This window comes from Panthera pardus, unplaced genomic scaffold (genome assembly GCF_024362965.1).
Source record: "Panthera pardus isolate Hobbes unplaced genomic scaffold, ASM2436296v1 HiC_scaffold_6, whole genome shotgun sequence".
Classification (NCBI taxonomy): domain Eukaryota; kingdom Metazoa; phylum Chordata; class Mammalia; order Carnivora; family Felidae; genus Panthera; species Panthera pardus.
Window position 1 is genome coordinate 907,037 of NW_026526991.1, and position 18,890 is coordinate 925,926.

General features: G+C 49.8%; 2 protein-coding genes across 4 annotated transcripts; one reads left to right on the forward strand and one right to left on the reverse strand.

Moving 5' to 3' along the window:
• The first annotated feature begins 4,184 nt into the window (after positions 1-4,184).
• On the forward strand, positions 4,185-6,251 carry TOMM22 (translocase of outer mitochondrial membrane 22). The gene is made up of 4 exons (XM_019446907.2): positions 4,185-4,341; positions 4,588-4,706; positions 5,185-5,302; positions 5,513-6,251. The coding sequence occupies exons 1-4, from the start codon at positions 4,225-4,227 to the stop codon at positions 5,585-5,587; spliced, it is 429 nt and encodes a 142-aa protein (XP_019302452.1). The 5' UTR covers positions 4,185-4,224; the 3' UTR covers positions 5,588-6,251.
• A 1,059-nt stretch (positions 6,252-7,310) lies between these two features.
• JOSD1 (Josephin domain containing 1) lies at positions 7,311-18,876 on the reverse strand. Of its 3 annotated transcripts, none has more exons than XM_019446904.2 (5): positions 18,603-18,876; positions 17,437-18,269; positions 10,596-10,724; positions 10,281-10,475; positions 7,311-9,416 (listed from the first exon to the last, which is right to left on the reverse strand). In XM_019446904.2, exons 2-5 carry the CDS (start codon positions 17,619-17,621, stop codon positions 9,317-9,319), a joined length of 609 nt encoding a protein of 202 aa, XP_019302449.1. In that variant the 5' UTR covers positions 17,622-18,269; positions 18,603-18,876; the 3' UTR covers positions 7,311-9,316. The 3 variants fall into 3 exon arrangements, with proteins under 3 accessions (XP_019302449.1, XP_019302447.1, XP_019302448.1); XM_019446902.2 differs by having other exon boundaries at positions 18,530-18,657; XM_019446903.2 differs by lacking the exon at positions 18,603-18,876 and having other exon boundaries at positions 17,437-18,488.
• Positions 18,877-18,890: the final 14 nt, after the last annotated feature.

Consider the following 18,890-nt stretch of genomic DNA (forward strand, 5'->3'; position numbering starts at 1 on the left):
AGTCACTATGTGGGACCGTTCTGCAGTGAAGGAGGACTTTTCATTTGTTTAATGTTTATTTATTTTTGAGAGAAAGAGAGAGTGCAAGTGAACGCCAGAGAGAAAGGGAAACAGAGTCTGAAGCAGGCTCCAGGCTCCGAGCTGTCAGCACAGAGCCCGACGTGAGGCTCAAACCCACGAGCTGTGAGATCATGACCTGAGTCAAAGTCGGATGCTCAACCAACTGAGCCACCCGGGAGCCCCAAGAAGGACTTTTATTTTGAGTGAAAAGGCAAATAAGCCATTGGTGGGTTTTGGGCAGAGGAGTGTTACGATCAATTTTTTTTTTTTTTTTTTTTTTAATCCTCTGGCCAGATCCTCTGCCTTCTGTGTGGAGAAAACAGACTGAAGGGGGCCAGGCTGGGACAAGACAGGTGGCAGGAGAGAAGGTGAAGTGGTCAGATTCTGGACTGAATTGAAGGTGACACCCACCAGTGTTTGGTGTTTTTCCTCATCGAGGTGCTATATTCTTTCAAGTCCCTACCTTCCTTTTGTTATGGTTTTATTTTTAAATAATCTCTACACCCAACAGGGGGCTTGCACTCATAGCCCCGAGCTGAAGAGTTGCACACGGCACCGACTGAGCGAGCCAGGCACCCCCTCAAGTTCTTACCTTTCTAGTCGGATCCATCCTTCAGGTTCTGGTTAAAATTCTTCCTCCTTCAAAGCCTTTATTAACCAAATCTGCTACTTGGGGGACACCCAAAGAAACAGTACTGTCTACTTGACGGTATCCTTTGTGATTTACAGCAACTTCTGGGACTTTCTGGGCCGCATGTCCGGTTAGGGGGAGCTGTTACTGAGGAGCTTCGCGAGAGCTCTGGGGGCCTGAGGGAGCAAGGGCAGGATTAGGGGCAATCAGAGGAAGTTGTACAGTTTGAGGCCTCGCAGGGGGCCCCCACCTGCACTGTCGCACAGATAGGGGCTGATGGGAGGGGCTTCCAGCTTTTCTAGGATTCCCAAAGGGATCTGTGCCCGTCCATTGACCCACATAAAGAACTGTTACCGATTTCAAATTCTGATGGGGCGGAAACAGGAGAGATGGAAAGCGTGGACTTGGGGGATGGGGTAGGAGAGGACCTGGAGGCTGGGGTTCTAGAACACCCCATCTCCTTCTCCATCCGGGTGGCAGAGTCACTTTGTGCCTGCATGGGGCATCCACACTCACTCGTTAGCACCTGCACTTGTGCGTTACTCTTCGACGGTGACCCCTGGCCTGGCACCATCCTCACCCTCTCTTCTTTGCTGATTCTGAGCAGTTCTCCTTGAAGCCTTCAGTGAAGCCACCCTTCTCCGATCCTTCTTCTTCCTCTCCAGCAGCTCCTCGAACCTCTTGAGGTGGAGGAAGAAGGTCCCCCCCTTTTTTTTCCCTGATAGTTCTGCTTTTCTGCTTGTCTTTACATTTTCTTCTATTGTGGCAAAATAACAAAATTTACCACCGTAACCATTTTTAATTCTACAGCTCAGCAGTACTGAATACATCCCTCGTGTGCCATCATCACCGCTGTCCCATCTCTGGACACTTCAGCTTGTAAACTGAAACTCTATACCCATCAGACAGTGACTCCGTTTTGTAACTGAACCCAAGTTCGTGTGCCCGATGTGCAGCAAAGCTGATCGTTGAGACAGATCTCTAGTGGGCAAGGAGGCAAGAGGTTCTTCTCGAGGCAGCCACATGAGGAGATGGGAAAATGAGCCTCAAGTCGGCCTCCCTGAAGCAGGATGGCCAGGCATTTTTTAAAGGCAAGTAGAAAAGGGTGTGGGGAAGGGGAAGGAGAGAGGAGCTTTGTGACTCAAAATCAGATAAAGGAAGTTAGGAGGTAGGGGAAGGTTAATTTCATTTTGTTGGGCTCCAAGGGGAGGTCAGTGTCCTGACTGGTTCTAGCTGGCTTCTTGACGAAAACCTGAGTTCCTGCAAAACGACTAAATTAACCATTCGGTTATCATGGCATGACTATTATCGTACAGGAACATGGTGGCAGACAGCATTCTGAGCACCCCCAAGCAGGTTTGGGGAGAAGTTGCAGCTGCCTTGGCTGCCCTGTTAACTCTTTGGTTATGGGTTTCTGTTTCCTCTCCCCCAGCCCCCGGCAACCACCTGTCTACTGTCCGTGATTTCGCTGTACCTTTAAATGTCTGATCCCACAGGATCCTGGCCTTTGTCTTCCTTTCTCACTCTGCCTTTTCTAGACCATCTCATCTGTTCCCAGGGATCTGAACACTCTGCACTGCATGATTCCCTTTTTCCTTATCCCTTTGCAGAGATAAAATTACTCCCAAGGTTTTTTTTATTATTCTTAAACATAGGTGTTTTTTTAAAAATGTTTAACGTTTATTGTGGGAGAGATAGAGTGAGTGAGTACATGGGCAGAGAGAGATGGGGAGAGAGAGAGAGAGATCAAGCAGGCTCCACACTGTCAGCACAGAGCCCAACGTGGGGCTCAAACTCAAGAACCGTGAGATCATGATCTGAGCCGAAATCAAGAGTTGGAAGCTTAACCGACTGAGCCACCCAGGTGCCCCACATAGATTTTTTTTTTTTAAATCATGTATTGTTCTTGTGAATATAAACAAAATTAGTTGGTTAAAGTTTTCCTAAAACTTCTCCACATTAGCATTACGACTTTCCAGTTGGAGGCATTAATGCCTGTACCTTCCACGTAAGATTGCCTTCTCTAGGGGTGCCTGGTTGGCTCAGTTGGTAGAGCATGCAACTCTTGATCTCAGGGTCATGAGTTCAAGCCCTAGGTCGGGTGTGGAGACTACTTAAAAAGAAAAAAAAAGATTGCCTTTGAGAGCGTTGGTCTTCCAGCATTTCCTAAAGAGCCCACAAGAGAATCAAAAGCCATTGGTACTGGGCTCTCAAGCTGCCCTTGCATTTACATAGTGCTAGCCAACTTTAAGTAATTTTAACATGCAAAAAAGCATAATTCATAAGTATCGATAATACAAAATGAAAATACCCATGCGAACACCACCCTGATCAAGAAATGGAATTTTACCAGCACCCCAGAAGCCACTCCCCTGCCCCTTACCAAATATTCCCCACTCTGAGCTAATCAAAGGGAATCACTAATCCTCACCATAGATTGGTTTTGCCTGTTTTTGAACTTTATGTAATGGAGTAATACAGTAAGCAGCCTTTTGAGACATAAAAGCTTTTTGTAGTCAGTGTTGCCCTTGCTCAAAGATGAAAAGGACCAAGGCCTGTTAGGGGAGGAAGTGTAAACCTACCTGCCCCTCATTATGTAAGCACGGGACAAAGGACAACATCGTGCATCAGACAGAGATTTGGACCGTCCAGTCCTGAGATTCTCTGATTCCGGGGTCAGCTGGCTAAAGTGTGTATCGAATTACTACCCTTGTATTTAAGGTGCAGCACATTATAAAAAGAAGTATTTAATCCATCATAAAGGCAAAAAATTAAAATACGGGTAACGCTTAATGCTGGGGACATTGTGGGGAAAAGGACACTTCCATTTACAATTAGGTAAGTATATGATCTAATTTTGAGGACGGTCAGCTAATACCTACCAAAATGCTAAATGTTCATACTTTTTGGCCTGCAAACTTCCTCCTAGAAATCTATCCTCAAGAAAGACTTCCAGCAACTCTGTACTGAGCCTCAACTTCCCCGTTTCTTAAAACAGGGATGATGACAGTACATGGCTCAGTGGGTTGTTGTGCCAAGCAGATGAGTACACACACACACACACACACACACACACACGCTGCCTGGTACTCAAGTATTTAAGTGGTAACTCTTGCCTTTGTCTCAGTACATTGGTACTGTTCGCTTGACGTTTTCACAACAGATCGATAAAACCTTCAAGTATCGAACTCCTACCAAAGAACACACCCCTCGGGGAAACGAAGCTGGATTTTTTGTTTGTCTCAGTGTGACCCCCTGGGAGCTTACTGAAGTGCAGGTTTCTGGGCCCACTCTAAATGAAAAGAATTACCGCGGAAGCACCGCGACCCTATCCTTGAACAAGCTTCCCAGGTATTTCTTAGGAAGTCGCCGCCGCCTCGTTGGCCGAAAGCCGGTGGAGTCCGCCAGCCAGACGGTGTCGCTCTTCCCCAGCACTTCAGCCTCCGGCTCCCGGAAGAGCAGCTCTGTCCGCCGGGGAGGGGGTGGTGCTGCACTCGCCTCCTCTCTTCCGCTTCCGGTGTCCCCCTGCAGCCATGGCCGCCGCCGCTGCCGCTGGCGGCCCTGGGGCGCCCCTGTCCCCGGACGAATTGCTTCCGAAAGGCGATGCCGAGAAGACTGAGGAGGAGCTGGAGGAGGAAGACGACGAGGAGGTACTGGGGCCCTGCGGTATGAGGCGGAGTGCAAGGTTACGGGCCGGGAGCGGCCCGCACGGGGGTGTGAGCTCCGCGTGCTGCGGGATCCGGGCGAAAGCGCGTCGCGGAGCCCGGAGAGGTCGGAGGGGAGGTGTCTTCTCCGGGAGGCGGGGTTAGGGCCCCCGGTGGGCCGGAGCGGGCTGCCCTAGCTCCAGGGGGTGGTTGCCATTGCTTCGATCGAGATCCGCGCCGCCTCCACCACAGCTAGATGAGACCCTGTCGGAGAGGCTGTGGGGTCTGACGGAGATGTTCCCAGAGAGGGTCCGGTCCGCGGCTGGAGCCACTTTTGATCTCTCCGTCTTTGTGGCTCAAAAAATGTACAGGTAAGGTCCGAGGGCAAAGACGTTGGGGTGTGCCTGGGGTGACCGAAGTGCTGTGAATGAACATGGGCTTTGGAAGTAGCAGAGCGGGGCTGGAGGCCAACCTGCCACCTAGATCACTGAGTGAGTGACCTTGGACTGGTCTCTTAACCTTTCTTGATCTCCACGAATTCTTCCGTAAAGTGGCGATTCCTGTGGGGCAGGGTCGTTGTGAGGATCGTTTCACGTTACGCGAGGTAATTAATGTGTTGTAGAAGTAGCTTCGTGAGAACTCAGGAGGATGTTAGAACGGCTCTCGCCAGGTCAACAGCCGGCAGAACTGCCCGTCCTGTTTCTGGTCCGAGTGTGGTGCACGTGTTGGGGAAAGAACGTGCCTTTCAAAAACATTGGCGTGGGAGAGGTTTGGTTACTGGGCCGTTCTTGGTGAAGAAGAACACATCTGTGTTTGTGTCTTGCTGTCACGCTCACACCCCGTCTGCAGGTTTTCCAGGGCAGCCTTGTGGATTGGGACCACTTCCTTCATGATCCTGGTCCTTCCTGTTGTCTTCGAAACGGAGAAGTTGCAAATGGAGCAGCAGCAGCAACTGCAGCAGCGGCAGGTGAGCCCAGAGCCTTTGCCTGCGCGGCGGGGCGAGGTGTTGATTTTCCCCAAACCTGCGTAGACCCGCGGGTAGAGACTGGGATCCAGCCCCCGCTCTTTTAGGTGCCCACGTGATCGGCAGTGTTGGCAGACCTCCTCTGCCCCGTCAGAGGGAAAATGCGATCCGGAGGCTCGTCCCCTGCCTTACACCTCTCCTTTTCTTTTCCAGATACTTCTAGGGCCCAACACAGGGCTCTCAGGAGGAATGCCAGGGGCTCTACCTTCACTTCCTGGAAAGCTCTAGATTGTTACTGCTCTATGACTTGTCTTGGTGGGACGAGTTTGAAAATTCAATAGTGTTGAACTGCTGATGATTTGGATTCTTTTCTCTTTTCCTTTTTTTTTTTAAACTTTGGCACATTGATTTATCTAAACCTGGAGAGAATTCTCCCCAGTGTGTCACGGAGACTCCCAACTTGCAGCTGTGCCCTCCACGCTGTCCCATTTCTTCTGTCCTCACTCTGATACCAGAGTGCAGCAATGCAGACGGTTACTCCAGCTCTGGCCATTCCCCCCCCCCCCCCCCCCCTTTCACTAAATCACTAAATCACTCGTGACCGGAAGATCTCAACTATCTGATTGTGGCAAAGGAACCGATGCCACTGGGAAGGACGTACCCCTGACCATTTTTGTTTTTAAGCATGGAGATGTTGGGAAGGGACATGCACACAGTATGAAATACATAATGCCGTTACAGCTGCAGTGTAAAGCAGCCACTGTGAATGTCTGGGGTGGAAAGGAGGGAGGGCTGGGCAGCAGCTTCGACCACGGGATGGGGACTGTGGAGGGCAGAGAAGAGCTCATTTTCTCTGCCGGTTTTGGCTATTAGAGACCTGTGTGTGTGTGTCCAAAAAAGAAAAAAGTGCTCACTTTTTGTATTTAAATATTAAAAATGATTCCGACAGAAAGTGTCATCCATGTACTTGTGATACACACCTTGAGGTCACGTCCTTCGACTGCCCCTTGCATTTCCTCTCCGAAGCGAACACCACTGTGTGACACTGTTTGACCCCTGAGGCCCAACAGTGGAAAACATGATTCAGTTTGGGCTAGGAACCTCTTTTTGTTGTTGTTGTTACAGATTTTATTTTTTAAGTAATCTCTACAGCCAACCAGGGGGAGCTTGAACTTAACCCCGAGATGAAGAGTCACATGGTCTTCTGACTGAGCCAGCCAGGTACCCCAGAAACCTCATAATAGTAATCTTTGCCCTGAATTCAGGCAATCATGTTCAGATCCACCAACAAAGGATTGGGTCCGTGTATTTGTACGGTCTACAGCGATACACAGTTATAAAGGATTTGTAGGGAATGACCTACTACTAACTTCTGGTCTAGGAAGGGAATGGTGGCAAATAAAACTTTTTTGGTCCATTTAAAAATAATTGCTGAGATGAGCTGATTATGAATTCCAACTATAGCCCTGCCTTTGAACCTTGCAGTTTTTGCATTCAACGTAAATTTTTATTAGCAATGTGCTATTAACAATACTGAGCCTTTTATGTGTATTCTGTTTATCAGAATGATGCTACAGAATTTAGGGTGTAGTGGTAGTTCTGTTTTACAGAGGAGGAAGCAGTCACAGAGAGGTTGGATAATCTGTGCCAGACCGCCCAGGAAATGATGGATCTGAATTCAAGTCTAACAGGCCCCCTCTGCTATGTGATCTTGATCTTGTTAACCAGAGAAAAACGCTAGTCATTTGTCAGGGCTGGTAACGAAAACTTGTACTTATTAGGATTCCTCAGATTGTTAAGCCTAGTTTTTGTAAATTGAAAAGTGCCTCAGGATTTTGAACCAAATTTAGTGCATATTTTGTCTAGATTTTTGAGGGGAGAGTTGGACCAAAGCACAAAACAGCTCTAAAAGATGGCTGAGGATGGTAGTGAGTTTCTTCTGAAGCATCACCACACTAATGTTTACTTTTTTCCTTTACAGAATTACAAATTCAGGCAGACATATAACATGTACGGAGTTTTCCATTTTTAATATTTGGTTAAACAAAATACATCTTTTGTAAACAAACCCAGCACAAGGCCAACAAAAAAAAGGAATAAAAGCAAGAAAAACAAAAAGCCTAGGGTTGCCCCTTATTGGGCATCAGGGTCAGGCCTGCCCCTTTCCTTAAAGGACATGGGGCTTTTTGCCCTTGGGCATCAGCATGGGTCCCTGTTCCTAAGCACCAGAATTGGATATGAACAGAGAAACCAGCCCTGAAATGTGTCAGCGTCTTTGCATATCCCATTGGCTCATGGACTCCAAGTGCACGGGGACTCCTTTGAAGTGCCATTTGCACAGGCCCAAGCAGATTGGTGGAGAGGAGTTCCCTCCTCCCCCTCCCAGGAAATGGCTTACTATCACTGACAGTGCCCGTGGACCCAAGGTCCTGCTCGTGACAATCAGGTTGGCTGTAACTTCTGGCTGGTGGTGGTTGGAATGTCATTGTGCAGGGGTAAGGAGCTCCCTGTGGTGCCAAGCAGGTCTGGTGTGGAAAATGGTGCAGAAGAGACTGCAGCCAGTTGCCGAGAGGGTGTAATGCAGTAGCCGCTTGGTGGCCTCTGTTACTCAGCATAAAAAACGGCCTCGTTGGATTGAAGATACATGTGCAGAAAAAGTGCTGGTGTAAACATGCACTCCAGTCACAGTGGGGAGAAAGCCTCAGCTTCGTCCTGTCAAGCCTGCTCAGTCTTGACGCGCAAGCCCCAGGCCGGCTTTGCCGCTGGAGAGGCGTGTGGCCAGCGGGGCAGCTCTCAGACCTGCCAAGACCGTCGATGTGTAAGCGGCAGACAGGCCATCCCCGCCCGCCCCCCCACCTCGAGGCAACTACGACCACTTTGGTGACGCGCCATGTGGTACACTTCCCCTCCTTCTCTTCTGTTTTCCAAAGTTACAGGAGAAAAGCGGCCTACAGCTGTTTCAAGAGGTAGGGGGTAGATCAACTTTCAGTTGACGTGTAAAGGAAACCAAAGACATGACAAACCCGGGTCCTCTAACGTGATGCACATAAACACCCAACTGGAGGGCTCTGACTCTTGTCACTATAGGGACTCAGCCTGGGACTTCTACCAGTTCTAGCTGCTCTTAATCTCTGAGAGGCTTGTCTTCACGATACTTGCCTCACCCAGCTGTGTCTCAAACTAGTGGAATTTGCTATCAAAAGCAGACTTGTTTCCTGACTGCCAGAGTGTGTCAACTGGGAAAACTGCCCTTTTGCCTGCCTTGTGCCCAGAGCCCCCTAAATCAATGTAGTGAAGCGGCAGGGACAACGCTGGAGCGAGGCGGACAGGCCCCCCAGGCCTGCCCCAGTCTGGCTTCCGCCACGTCCTCTTAGGTATCTAGCTCACCCTGTCACACTAGAATATTGCGGGCCTCAACCACCCGGCGTGGAACGCTAGAGAACTTTTCATTGTAAGACTCCAAGGATGGCCGTTGACCACCCTTAAAAACGGGGGTAATGGGTGGCATTGAGGGTTGGAGACGGCATGCTGTACCACTGCTGGCGTTTTGGAGATGGTTTCCTGAGAGGCCCTTCTGCTCTGGGTCCGTCAAGCCAGTCGCGTGGGCTTCGCGTGTACTATGTCTTCAGACCCACTGGTTGCCAGGAAAGGGGAAGTGGAGGCAGCATCTCCAGGTGAGTCACAGCAGCAGTGAACTCCAGCAGAGCCTCTGTCAAGTTCTCGTGGGAATGGGGAAAATAAGCTGGGACCCACCTTCCTTTCTCCTCTCTGAAATAAAACAAGGGTCTTCCAGAGCTGGCCCTAAGCACACAGAGCTCCTACCTTCCTTTCCCAGGAATGAGTAACGCTGGTTGCTTCTCGTAACAGTCCACACATCTGTCCTATTGCACTGTCAAATCTGAGGGCAAAACCCAGTGAGATGTTTGGGGAAGTGGCAGGGGCAGACCCGCTGTATAGGCCACAGCACGTTACAGACGATTTCGGGGCTGAGGTGAGGGAAGGATGGGTAGAACTGCGTTACACGTCAGCCCTCCAACTCTGATGGGCCTCCACCTCTTCTGGTACCACCAGCAGGAGTTCACAGTTCTTTCCTCGCAAGTGATGTTTTAGAAATTTCCTGTGGGAACAACGGGTAGATGAAAGAGAAGATGAAATGCTGGTAAAACTGCAAATTCCAGTCTCAGGGCCGTGTGTTCACCAGTGACCTCCTCAGCTATACCCTCGGCAGCCCCCAAACTCTCGAGTAGGGATCTGTTCTTGCAGCTTCTGCAACTGGCTACCCCTCGATCTGGCCACTTAATTTCCAAGCTGAATTTTCGCTCATTCTCATATAGAACTGCCAAACTATCGGGGCACCTGGGTGGCTCAGTCGGTTGAGCATCCGACTTTGGCTCTCGCAGTTGGTGAGTTCGAGCCCCGCATCAGGCTCTGTGCTGACAGCTCAGAGCCTGGAGCCTCTTCAGATTCTGTGTGTGTGTGTGTGTGTGTCTCTCTGTCTCTCTCTGCCCCTCACCCACTTGCATTCTGTCTCTCTCTCAAAAATATTTAAAAATAAAATAAAATAAAATAAAATAAAATAAAATAAAATAAAATAAAATAAAATAAAATAAAAGTTTCTTCTTCGGTCTCTGGGAAATTTAGCCCTCTCTGGCCTGAATGTCTGTCTTCCTCCCTCTGAACTGGCAGCTTTACCATCAGTTGTCTGAGTACAGAGCATGCTACAATGCCAGTCCTACCAGACCAGAGGGTCAGCATGCCGGGGGCTGGGGCTTCTCTACCAAAGGGACTTCCCGTCCTCATGGGCCATCAAAGATTGAGGTGTTTCAAGCCCGAGACCCTGTGATTCTAAGCAAGGCGGGGAGAGGATCCCAGGAGCTAGGAATCTCATCTCCTTCGTCGAGTAAAAAGAAAAAAAAAGAAAGACGGGCTCAACTTCCCCAACACACCGACGGAAGGAGCCCAGCACGTTCCCCGCAGGTACCTGAGCTCGCTCTCGCCTCCAATCCACTCGGGCATCTTCAGTTTGGAGTCGAGGTTGTAGTAGGCACCTCCCACCTCTCGAACACAGATCCAGTGCTGCCTTTTGAGAGGCAACTTCAGCGGACCCCAGCACAGGCTGGAGGGCAGGTTCATGATGAAGCCCATGACGTTAGTGAGAGCAATGGCACTGACATCCCTGCGGAGGAAGAGCGGCGTCAGGCTCCGAGGCTGTCCACGCCCCAAGGTCCCCCCGGGAGCACCTCCCCACGCGTGCCCGAGCGACAGTCCTCATCGGGTCAAGCCTGGTTCGGGTTACCTGCGCTTGTCCCACCAGACAGCTTCGTAGCCTTTGGTCTGAAGTGCTGCCATAATGACGTTCACGTCGTAGTTCCCGTTTCCTAACATGCTCTTCTTGTGGGGCGTCACCATGGTGTTCGGAGACAGCCTGCACGCGTGCAAGGAGCCGGGCTGAGACTCGTGGGCCCGGCCGCCCGACCTCCTGCCCCACACGCCCCGGACACCTTCCAGCGTCCAGCGCAGCGCGCCCCCGCAAGGCCTGTTCCCCCGACTCAGGTACAAGGTAGCTCAATACTTTACCGACGTATTTTACAGTCGGGGCTCCTACTGCACTAGGGATTGCCTTTCTTCTTACGCAAAACATTAATTCGGTGGTGCCAGGGCCTAGCTGTCTGTCATCCAGAAAGTCACTGGACACAGACTGTACTCTTATGATGGAGTCTCATTTGTGAAGCCCCTGGCCTATCCCTGTCTGCGGCCTTCTTCACTGCAGACCTTCCTGCTTTAATACAGCCATTTTTTTTTAAACATTAGAAAACAGTAATTGATATTTTCATTTGCGTGGATAGTATTTTTTGCTACTCTTGTTTTTTTTATAGTTTAAATGCTTTCTATTTAAGGCTTGCACACTTGGTAATCATTAATCCTTAAATACTCCAAGGGCTACAGGAGCCCAGGCATGAAACAAAAACGTATGCACCGGGGCCACGTGTAAAGCACTAAGAACTAATAAGGCCTATATTAAACTGGCATGTCTGAGCCACCTAAAGCATTTCAAATATACGTGTCTGGTTGTGTAAGTACTTGAATAAAAAAAATTTTTTTAAGCTTATTTATTTTGAGAGAGAGTGCATAAGCAAGGGAGGGGCAGAGAGAGAGGGGGAGAGAGAGAATTCCAAGCAGGCTCTGCACGGTCAGTGGAGAGCCCAGCACAGGGCTGTATCTCCTAAACTGTGAGATCATGACCTGAGCTGAGATCAAGAGCTGGAAGCTTAACCGACTGAGCCACCCAGGCGCCCCTGGAATAAAAAAGTTTTTAAAAACTGAAACACAAAGAATCAACTGAAAACAATGTCTGTGCCAAACAAAACTCAATTATGGTCCACGCGCCCACCCCGCTCTGGGCCATTTTTGGCTGGGCCTCATTAGCTACTCCTTTGTCTCCAGCAAGGTCAGCTCCGAAGGCACTTCCAGTCCTATTATTTGGTTTTCACAGGCTTGTCAGGCCGGGACTTGAGGAGAGGCCTTCTTGAAGGAAGGGCTGGATTCCTTTTGCCGGTCTGTGAAGGGAAGTGTGAGCTTCTTGGGAACGAACGTGGAGGGCAGTATCCAGGAAGCCGCTAAGGGCCAGCTCCAGAGGAGAGCCGGGCTCGAGGGCAACCCTGAACACTCAAGAACTCTTACAAAGTTTGTTTTTTTTTAAACTTCTCTGTACACGGTGACCACACTGATATTTTTCAAACATAAAACATTCCTCCCACTGCTTAAACCTTCCAATGGTTCCCAAAGCACTTAAATACAAGCTAAATGATTTGCTTTCTAGGCAAGGCCCTCAAGACACTGCTGACCTCATCCCTATCGCTGGGCACAAAGACCTTCTCTCTGCTACTTAAACACACAAAACACCTTCTCACCCGAGGGCCGTTGCACGTGCTCCCTGTTTCTACCACACTCACTGTTCTGCTGTCTGGAATGCTCTTTCCCTAGGTCTGCACTTGGTTTGCTCCTTATTATTTGGGTCTCAAGTGTTAGTGCTTTAGAGGCCTTCTCTGACCACCCCAACCTTCAGTTTCTTCCAGGCACCAGCTCTTACCCCACCTGCTTTAATCACAGCCCCTGTCGCCACCAGACGCGTCTGGTTTTCCACACTAGAATGACAGGTGTCTCCATCCAGTTAGGGCAACCCCACCAGGACCCAAGGGGTGCCTGGCACATAACAGGTGCTCAAGGAATGTTTATTGAAACATTCACCGTGTTTATTTTGTTGCTCTCTTTCTTGGGAAACTTTCGTAGCAGACCCTTCCAAAGAGCTTGTGTGCTTGTTCTCCAGAGCGAGCAAAGAAGAGGGCTGGAGGACACTAACCTTCACTCTGCAACCAGATTGCATCTTACCATCATAATAACTACTACTTATTGAAAAATTTCGTGCCATGCCGTCCAATGCTAGATCCTTTCATATGTATCTCACTTAATTTTCACCAGAAACCCATGAGGCTGTAAGTTATTCCCATTCTATAGGTTAAAAAACTGAAGTTTGGTGATTTAAAATGACTGGCCTGTAATCGCTTATCTTGTAAGTGACAGCACTAGGATTCGTTCGTGCTTGGGTCTGTCTGACTCCAGTGCTGTGCTTCCCGTCTTGTGTCGAGGAGCCGAGAATCAGAGTGGGTGGTGGTAGCGGCTGATAAGAGGAAGAGCTGGCACACCCTGGGGTCTGGGGCTAAAATGCAGCTTAAGAGGACAAAGGCCCTCAGTAGGCTCTCGTATTAAAATAAAAAAGCATATGGAAGCAAGCCTAGCTCCAGGTATATCAAGCTCCTACCCTTTCACCGATTTTCCAGTAGCTTCTCCCTACTTTCAGTGAAGTCTCTTGCCAGGAGATGCGTGAAGGCTCCAACAAGGAAATTTCCAGGCCTTCTACCTTGTTCACCATTTTACTCCCTACCAAAACTTACAGCCACGCTCTCCTGAGGGTGCTCCCAGAGGATCACAGAAGGTGTTCAATACAATAACGGCTGAATGAATCAGGTAAAAAGGTTTCCTGCAGGAATTCCTAGAGCCCCGAATATGCTAATATTTACCTTGAGTCTTGAGGAGACAGGGTACGTTGCGGTTCCCAAACGTATCTGACCACACATTTTTTTGAGGTGCACCTTACAGGAGTTTCCTAGGGTCTCCTTGTCCCATACATTCTATCTCCGATTCCCACCTTCTCCTGTCTATTCCCATTGTCTCTCCCTGAACTGGAGCCTCCTTGCTCCATATCTGGGCTTTTGAAACAGGTTCCTAAATTGATCTCACTTCCAAACTCTCCTTCCACCAAGTCCCTTATATGTTCCTGCCACACTCACCAAGGTACGATGTTCTTACTTTCATGTAAGAACTGCCCGCTGGCTAACCCCAACCCTCCCGGCCCTACGGGGCCTGCTGTCCCTTTGGGCTTTTTAGTGCACTTCAAACACCACGACCACACGGCCTCTATTCTCTCATCGTATTTCCTGTTCCAAGCCAAATCCTAAAGCTTCTTCAAGGTCAACCTCACATCCTACCTTTGCCACGGAATCCTTCCTGGCTCCTGTGTAGCAGAAAATACAGGGAGATGGGGAGGACTACACATTATCCTAGCAACCAGCACCGGGACTAGTCGTGAGATTTAATCTCCATGCCTCTTAGCGTATCTGTAACAATGGGAACGATTCCCATTTTACAAGACCATTAGAGAATTCCGTTGTCTTATACATGTCCAACCAAACAGCAAACTCCTGAAGCAAAGGGGATGGCTCTGCTACTCTGCAGCCCTCACAGCTAAGCAGTGGCAACTGAGTAAACATGTGTCGCCCAGATGATCAATACAGGAAATGCTGAGAATGGCTTCCACCTCATTCCCAGGGTGGTCATTTGAATACACGGGGTCCGTCCAGTGTGCCCGTTATATCAGTACTTGTTTTTACTTTAACGATAGTCAAATGCCCACTGTGTCAGCTACTCTTATGAGGTTTCCCTCTTAATCCTTCCAATAGTCCTGAGACAGAGGTTAATCTCACAGAGTGAATAAGGATGCTTATGGTGATTTGCACGATCACATATACGGCTGGTGAGTGGTACAGCTAAGATCCAACCCCTTCCCCTAAGACTACGCTCAGCAGTGTCCTGGACAGTTCAACACACTGGACCCACTGAACTCCCTGGCATCCTGTTCTGTGATTGTTTTCTGGAGACTCCTTGGCAAACTCTTGCTCGGGACGGCTTTAGTGACTCGGACAGAAGTTCTGGACTATAAAGCAAGCCTCTCACTTCTGTCGTCACAGCCACAGGTTGGAGCCATGAGATCTGAAGTGATCTGTAAGTGAGAAGACAGGCTCTTGCCAGGTCTCACTAATGCCTAGGCACTCAGCTGAGTTCCTGGTCCTCCCTGGAAGTTACCACTGTGTCTGCCTATGGTGGTGAGTTCAGATTTTAACAACAACAACAACATGTGGAAACATTCACGAAGAGTCCTTTCTCTCCTAATTATGACTTTCCTTTTCATCAGGTCTGAAGAAATGTGCCATTAGAAAACAGGGCTCAGAAGAACTTCATGATGTGTCTTTAAATCATTAAATACATAAAGCACAGATCACAAGGCCGGGCACATAGATGTACTCTGCAGGTACTGGTGATCATGATGTGTTTGCCTGGCCCTTAGACAAGGTAATTTCAATCTCTGCAGGCTAACATTCAACGCCATTTCTGAATTTACCACCACCACACCTTTAAATGTGGCCCCTTCCACCTGCTCAGGGACATTTTACTGGGGAGGCTGCATTTCTTTATGGTAGAAAACGCTGGCTGTTCACCAATACCTAAAATCTCTTTGTCCCTTCCAGCTTGCATTAGATTTTTTGAGCGGTATCAGCCTGGTTTCTGTTTAGATTTTAACAGCTATTTCACCTGGGGAAGGGATGCATAGCTAGCTGCAAGAACATTTAATCACTGAAAAATTGAGGAGAGCCTCGTGAGGATGGTTCGAGGCCTGAGGAGTTTCCGAGTAACAACTCTGCAAGGCTGCCGCTCTGTCATTTCACTTCCCAATGTTTCCTTTTTCAACGCAGAGGGACACATACGATGAAATGTTCAGGATCGGACATCCGCATCTGAATACATGCACCACGTCACCTGCCCAGTTTCTGAGCTTTTCTCCAATTTCACATGTTGAAAACTGATCCTTTTCAAACCAACGACCTCTTTTGCCATCACTGCGGCGGTTACCACGATCTTCAAATCCTGGACTCTGCCACCTTGACTCCTCTCTTCCCCATCCCCAGGTTCCTGCTGAGCCACTAGCTTTGGTTCTAAGTCCCTGCTCATTTCTATTCCAAACATGAGTCATCTCAAGTCCCATAACTGTATTGAAACTCCACCCTGCCTTTGTATTTCTTTTTTTATCTGGCTAAAAGCGAACTGCTCCGATGAACTTCCTCTCAACAAACAGCATTCATCAAAATTTTTCTCCCATTTCTCCCAGCCATCAGCCACATCTTCAAACAGGGACAGAACTTTGTATCCGGGAATTTGAAATTATCTGGCTAAACCTGCCAACATTACTACTGTTTCCGTTAAGACCCAAACAGATCCTCTTTTCCCCTCCGTTTAAACGGCTCTAAATCCCTCGGGTTTTAACTTCACTTGAGTCTGTTCTCAAGGCCTGGTCAGTGTATGGCTCTGGGATGTACTTAGCGGCTGAGTCCTGTTCAACTTGTTTTCTCTACAGTGCCCAGCAGCGCTTGGCTGGCTGCAGGCAGCTCGTAAATCCTTGTTTATACAATTCTATTGCCTCTCCCTCATCTCGTCTCCCCTCCCTCTGATCCCTTTCACACTTTGTTTCTATTTACCCACGCCAAATCTTTCCACCTAAAATACACAGAATTCCACCTCTGGAAGTGGGAACAGAGTGTATTTTCTTACGTACTGGTTTGCTATTACTTTGAGATGGATCCTTACATCGTGCGGACCGGAAACTGGGGAGGCTAGTACAAATTTGCAAAAGCTTTAATAGCCAGGAATAGAACTCCGGTTCCATGTGAGTGTTTAGCAAATATTTAGCATTCTTTCATTCAGGGAAAACACCACTGAAAGAGTCCTGCGATTACCCGCAAACTGCTTATAATCATCATCCATATCGTTGGGCCCAGGCCCAACATCCTAGCAGGGTGAATGGATGCAGATAACAGAACTACTCTGACATGCCTTTCCAGGACTCAGAAAGCAGCCGAGCAGATGTCCTGCTGTGTCCATCCAGACACTGCAGAACTAATTCTCAAACCCTTTTGATAAAAACGATTTTAGAACATCAAAGTAGACGGAGAAAGAGCTGAATTTCTATCACCCTGTCAGGTAACATTTTGCAAAGTGGGTTAAAAAAAAAAAAAAAGGCCATCTAGAATGAAAGGGAAAGGGGAAGAGATCTAGAGTCCATTTCAAAGCACAGCTTTGTTACTTGGAAGCTATTTGAACAAATTACCTGACCTTTCTGCCTGTCTCTCTATCCATAAAATAGAGACAGTAAAATGACTGCTGGGGAGGGGTATACAGAGCAATGCACAAAAAGCACCAAGGCCAGCACATGGCCTCATGGGAAAACTGGGCACGGTGCATAGCTGAGCACCCTGCTTATAAAACCCACAACATTCCACCTCTGATGGCAGGTGACTGAGTGTGTACAGACCTTGTCCCCTTTCCAGACTGTAAACTCTCAGACCAGGGCTTGAGAGGCATTATAGCACAGTGGTCAACAGCACAGACACGAACCTGAATTCAAACTTGGCCCCATCTGTTGTTGTTACCTAAGGCAAATTACTGAACTCCTCTGAGCCCTGTTTGTACCCGTAAAATGGAAATAACACAAATTGCATGGGATTGCTGAGGACATCACACGAGATGACACAACAGAGGGTCCTAGCACTATGCCCAGCCTACAGTAAGTGCTCAATAAATGAGAGTGATTATTATTTTTCCCATTTCTGTGTCCCTTACATCTGCTAACAGCATCTAGCTAATTAATACGTTGGTTTGAAGGCTTACCTAGCGGAGACACTGCCCCACCCACAGAAATGCAGAAATAGCAAAACGTGTAAAAATGGCAAGGAGAAGGAGTCCCCTACCTCTGGAAAATCTCTTGCAGCGTTTCCCGGGTGAAGGCGTTGCTGTCCTGGAAGACGTTATTGAGGGCATGCAGGGCACAAAGCTCCCTGCGCTGTTTCTCATGGTAGATTTGTGGGGGTGCTGCCTGGGGCAGCTCTACAGATTCAGATTTGGCCTTGTCTCCTTTCCATGGCACGCAACTCATGTTTTCGTTTTAGGCTCCAGAGAGGGCTGAAAACACCCCACCCTTCTTCCCTCCAGAGGAAGAATGTAAGTAAGCTTCTCAGTCTTTCCAGGATTCCTGAGGTCCACCTTATTTTCTGATGTCCATGATTTATGCTTGGTCACGGGGAGAAGAGGTTGGAATCAAAAGGAAAAGAAAATCCACCTCTTCTCTTTTCAATAGGAAGATCACTTTTGGATTTAGTGTTATTTCGCCACCGCTGTCAAAGTGCAGAATTTTTTCAAAAATCATAGGAAATCTAAGACCTTGCTTCCCTCCTCCCACCCTCCCCTCCAAACACCCCCGACGATTTTCTTGCTGTATTTTCCTCTCTGCAAATGCCAACCAGGCCTCAATGCAGGAGGACCGAACGGAATTGGTCACATCGCTCCTTTTCTTCCATTTCTTTCGAACCGCAACGCCACCGACTCAGGAGACAAGGCCTAGGTGGTGGGTAAAACGCAAAATTCGAGCAGCTAGCGAGGGCAGGCCAGCGTGGGATCGCGGGCGGTGCTGGGGCCTCGTAGGCGGCTCTCCATCCCCTCGGGTGCGGCGGGGCCCCGCAGGGCGCGGGCCGAGGCGGGGGCGGCTCCCTCCGAACCCGCGGACTCTCACCCTCTCGCCGCGGCCCTGCGGAGGAGACAACTCCGGTCAGCTCCGGCGGTCGGGCGGGCAGCCTCGGAGAACCAGGCTGGCGGGCTAAGCGGCGGGGCGGGTCCGGCCCCAGCCCGAGGGAAGGTCCTGCGCAGCGACCCGCAGGCCCGCGAGGGGTGGGGTCGGGCCCACCCCGCTTCGCCGCCCACACCCCAACCTCCCTGCCCGTCACGTGAGTGCAAGGCGACACGCCCTCCCGCCGCTGCCCCTACTCGCACCGCCCGTCGCCCCCTCACCGCTACCGGCCGCCACCTGACGCTGCGGGCCGCCACCTGGGCCGCGCTCGGGCGGGCGGGCAAGCGCGCGCACCTGAGCCCGACGTCAGCAGCCCTCGCCGGGCGCGTGCTCCGGAAACGCCCTCCTGCGCCGTCCCCGCTCCCGCCCGCCGCGGCGTCACCTATGACGTCAGCCAGTCGTCAGGCGGCGCCGGCTCCAAGGCCCCGGCTGCCACGGGTCGGCCGAGTGGGTGTGGGCAGCGTGGGGCGGCCTAGGGACAGTAGGGCCAGGGGGTGCGGCGGCTGCCGCCACTAGAGCTGGTGCGCGGCTCCTGGTTCCCGGGCTGGGTAGGGCGGGGCGGCCTGCCGGAGTCTCGCCTCG

Excerpts from the sequence above, each read along its gene's own strand:
- TOMM22 (XM_019446907.2), top strand. The coding sequence starts at position 4,225 with ATGGCCGCCGCCGCTGCCGCTGGCGGCCCTGGGGCGCCCCTGTCCCCG. Across the intron at positions 4,342-4,587 it reads AGGAGGAAGACGACGAGGAG|CTAGATGAGACCCTGTCGGA; the intron begins GTACTGGGGCCC and ends CCTCCACCACAG. Across the intron at positions 5,303-5,512 it reads AGCAACTGCAGCAGCGGCAG|ATACTTCTAGGGCCCAACAC; the intron begins GTGAGCCCAGAG and ends TTTCTTTTCCAG.
- JOSD1 (XM_019446904.2), bottom strand. The coding sequence starts at position 17,621 with ATGAGTTGCGTGCCATGGAAAGGAGACAAGGCCAAATCTGAATCTGTA. Across the intron at positions 10,476-10,595 it reads GTCTGGTGGGACAAGCGCAG|GGATGTCAGTGCCATTGCTC; the intron begins GTAACCCGAACC and ends CTTCCTCCGCAG. Across the intron at positions 9,417-10,280 it reads GGAGGCGAGAGCGAGCTCAG|GAAATTTCTAAAACATCACT; the intron begins GTACCTGCGGGG and ends TTGTTCCCACAG.